The sequence below is a fragment of the Rhagoletis zephyria genome, unplaced genomic scaffold (assembly GCF_001687245.7).
Source record: "Rhagoletis zephyria isolate East Lansing unplaced genomic scaffold, Rhagoletis_zephyria_1.1 Rzeph_scaffold_08965, whole genome shotgun sequence".
Taxonomy (NCBI): Eukaryota; Metazoa; Arthropoda; class Insecta; order Diptera; family Tephritidae; genus Rhagoletis; species Rhagoletis zephyria.
Genome location: NW_016166044.1, coordinates 10,657 through 12,172, shown reverse-complemented (window position 1 = coordinate 12,172; position 1,516 = coordinate 10,657). Strand labels below are relative to the sequence as shown.

Genomic DNA, 1,516 nt, shown 5'->3' with positions numbered 1-1,516 from the left:
AGGGTCCGAAGTAAATATAGAGAAGAAGAACTTGGTTCTTCTTTATCCAACCTGGGAAATGGTACTCTAAATCCTAAACCCTTTATCTTTACGACTATAATGAGAAACCCGCTTTCCGCTAGACAATTAATGAATGGGATAGACGAAATCTGCGTTAACAGACGAGTTGCTTAGTTAGCCAAGACACAAAGGAATTGGAGGGTATGAGCGAGTTGATTTGTTAGTCGAAACCGCGGGATATCTACAACTAGGAAGCATGCCAGACGTCTGTGGTTCTCTCAACTACTTTAGGACACAAATAGACATGACAATGAAACCGCGATTGAAGTCCCTGTGCAAGGTGCGAACCAAGTCGTGACAAAACTAAAGGTGGCTGCCTACCAAGGAAGCGTTTTCACTTTGTACGAGTGCTTGTGCCCCTTTAAATATACATTAATGAAGAAAATATAAAAAATTAATTGCACACAGCAAAGGCTTCGAAATTTCTGTCATTTTTGATTGAACTCTTTGCACGTGAATAATCACGATTTGTTTTTATAAATTGTGTATTTTAAATTTTGGACCAGTTGTTTTTATTTTATCAAAAATACCGCCTAACTGTTCCGAACCAATAAGGATAGAATAACTGATTATAAAAAATTAAAAGGTATAGATACGCTTTAGCTAAGAAAAAGTATAAAAAAAAATCCAATTGCTTTTTGAAAATCAGCAAAGATTTATGAAATATGCATGTGTGTATAAGGATATGGGCGAAATAAAAACTTGTACCAATTTCTTTACTAGAATCTCAGATATTTGGATCATTGAAGACCTCACACTTTTTGAACGACAAGCCCAACCTCAATTATTATCTGAGTGTAACAATGTCCAACGGTGCTCTGCCAAAAACGAAGACATCCAAATCATCACTGAAGTACGCCGACTGGCGCGAAGAGGCAAAGGTACAAAATTGCAAAAGTGAATTCTCGTTCGAATTGAAACCGAAGCCAAAATTGACCTGCATCCCCGAGAGTTGTAGTAAATTCTTTAGTGATCTGAGGTGAGTTGAGCAAACGACAAAATGTTTCGGCTTCTGATTGATCATTGTAATGAACCAACTTGCAGAAAGACGCAATCAATGAATGCAATGAAGAAAAATGAGGCGCCGGAGAAATCGTGGTCGGTTTTGTTCATCGGTTCCAAGAGCAACCTGCATGCCAATAATCTTATAATGTAAATGGGCGGCTAAATGTTAAACCCATTTTGAGGATGAACCTCTTCGTTCTGCAACTTGATGCTAAACAAAATCCTTTCACCAAATTATTGTGTACTATTAAGACTTTCAGAAATTAATTAAAAATGTTATACAAAATTGCAGATTATTGTGATGAAAATAATTAGTACAATAAAAATCCACCTTTTTTATTACCTTCCTTTTATTAGCTCGGGATGTAACTAAGTAATATTGATGCGCCTAAAAGATGCAGCGATTTCTATTCTCAAGTTACATACCTGATGACAGTACGAATGGTAATTA

At 36.4% G+C, this 1,516-nt stretch overlaps 1 protein-coding gene across 1 annotated transcript; it reads left to right on the top strand.

Annotated features, from left to right (window-relative positions):
• The first annotated feature begins 509 nt into the window (after positions 1–509).
• Positions 510–1,216, top strand: LOC108375453 (uncharacterized). The gene is made up of 3 exons (XM_017631584.1): positions 510–646; positions 784–1,039; positions 1,090–1,216. The coding sequence occupies exons 2-3, from the start codon at positions 864–866 to the stop codon at positions 1,214–1,216; spliced, it is 303 nt and encodes a 100-aa protein (XP_017487073.1). The 5' UTR covers positions 510–646; positions 784–863.
• Positions 1,217–1,516: the final 300 nt, after the last annotated feature.

Bases quoted from the DNA above. Each gene is read 5' to 3' on its own strand.
- LOC108375453 (XM_017631584.1), top strand. From the start codon at position 864: ATGTCCAACGGTGCTCTGCCAAAAACGAAGACATCCAAATCATCACTG. The intron at 1,040-1,089 runs GTGAGTTGAGCA...TGATCATTGTAA, and splicing joins AAATTCTTTAGTGATCTGAG to TGAACCAACTTGCAGAAAGA.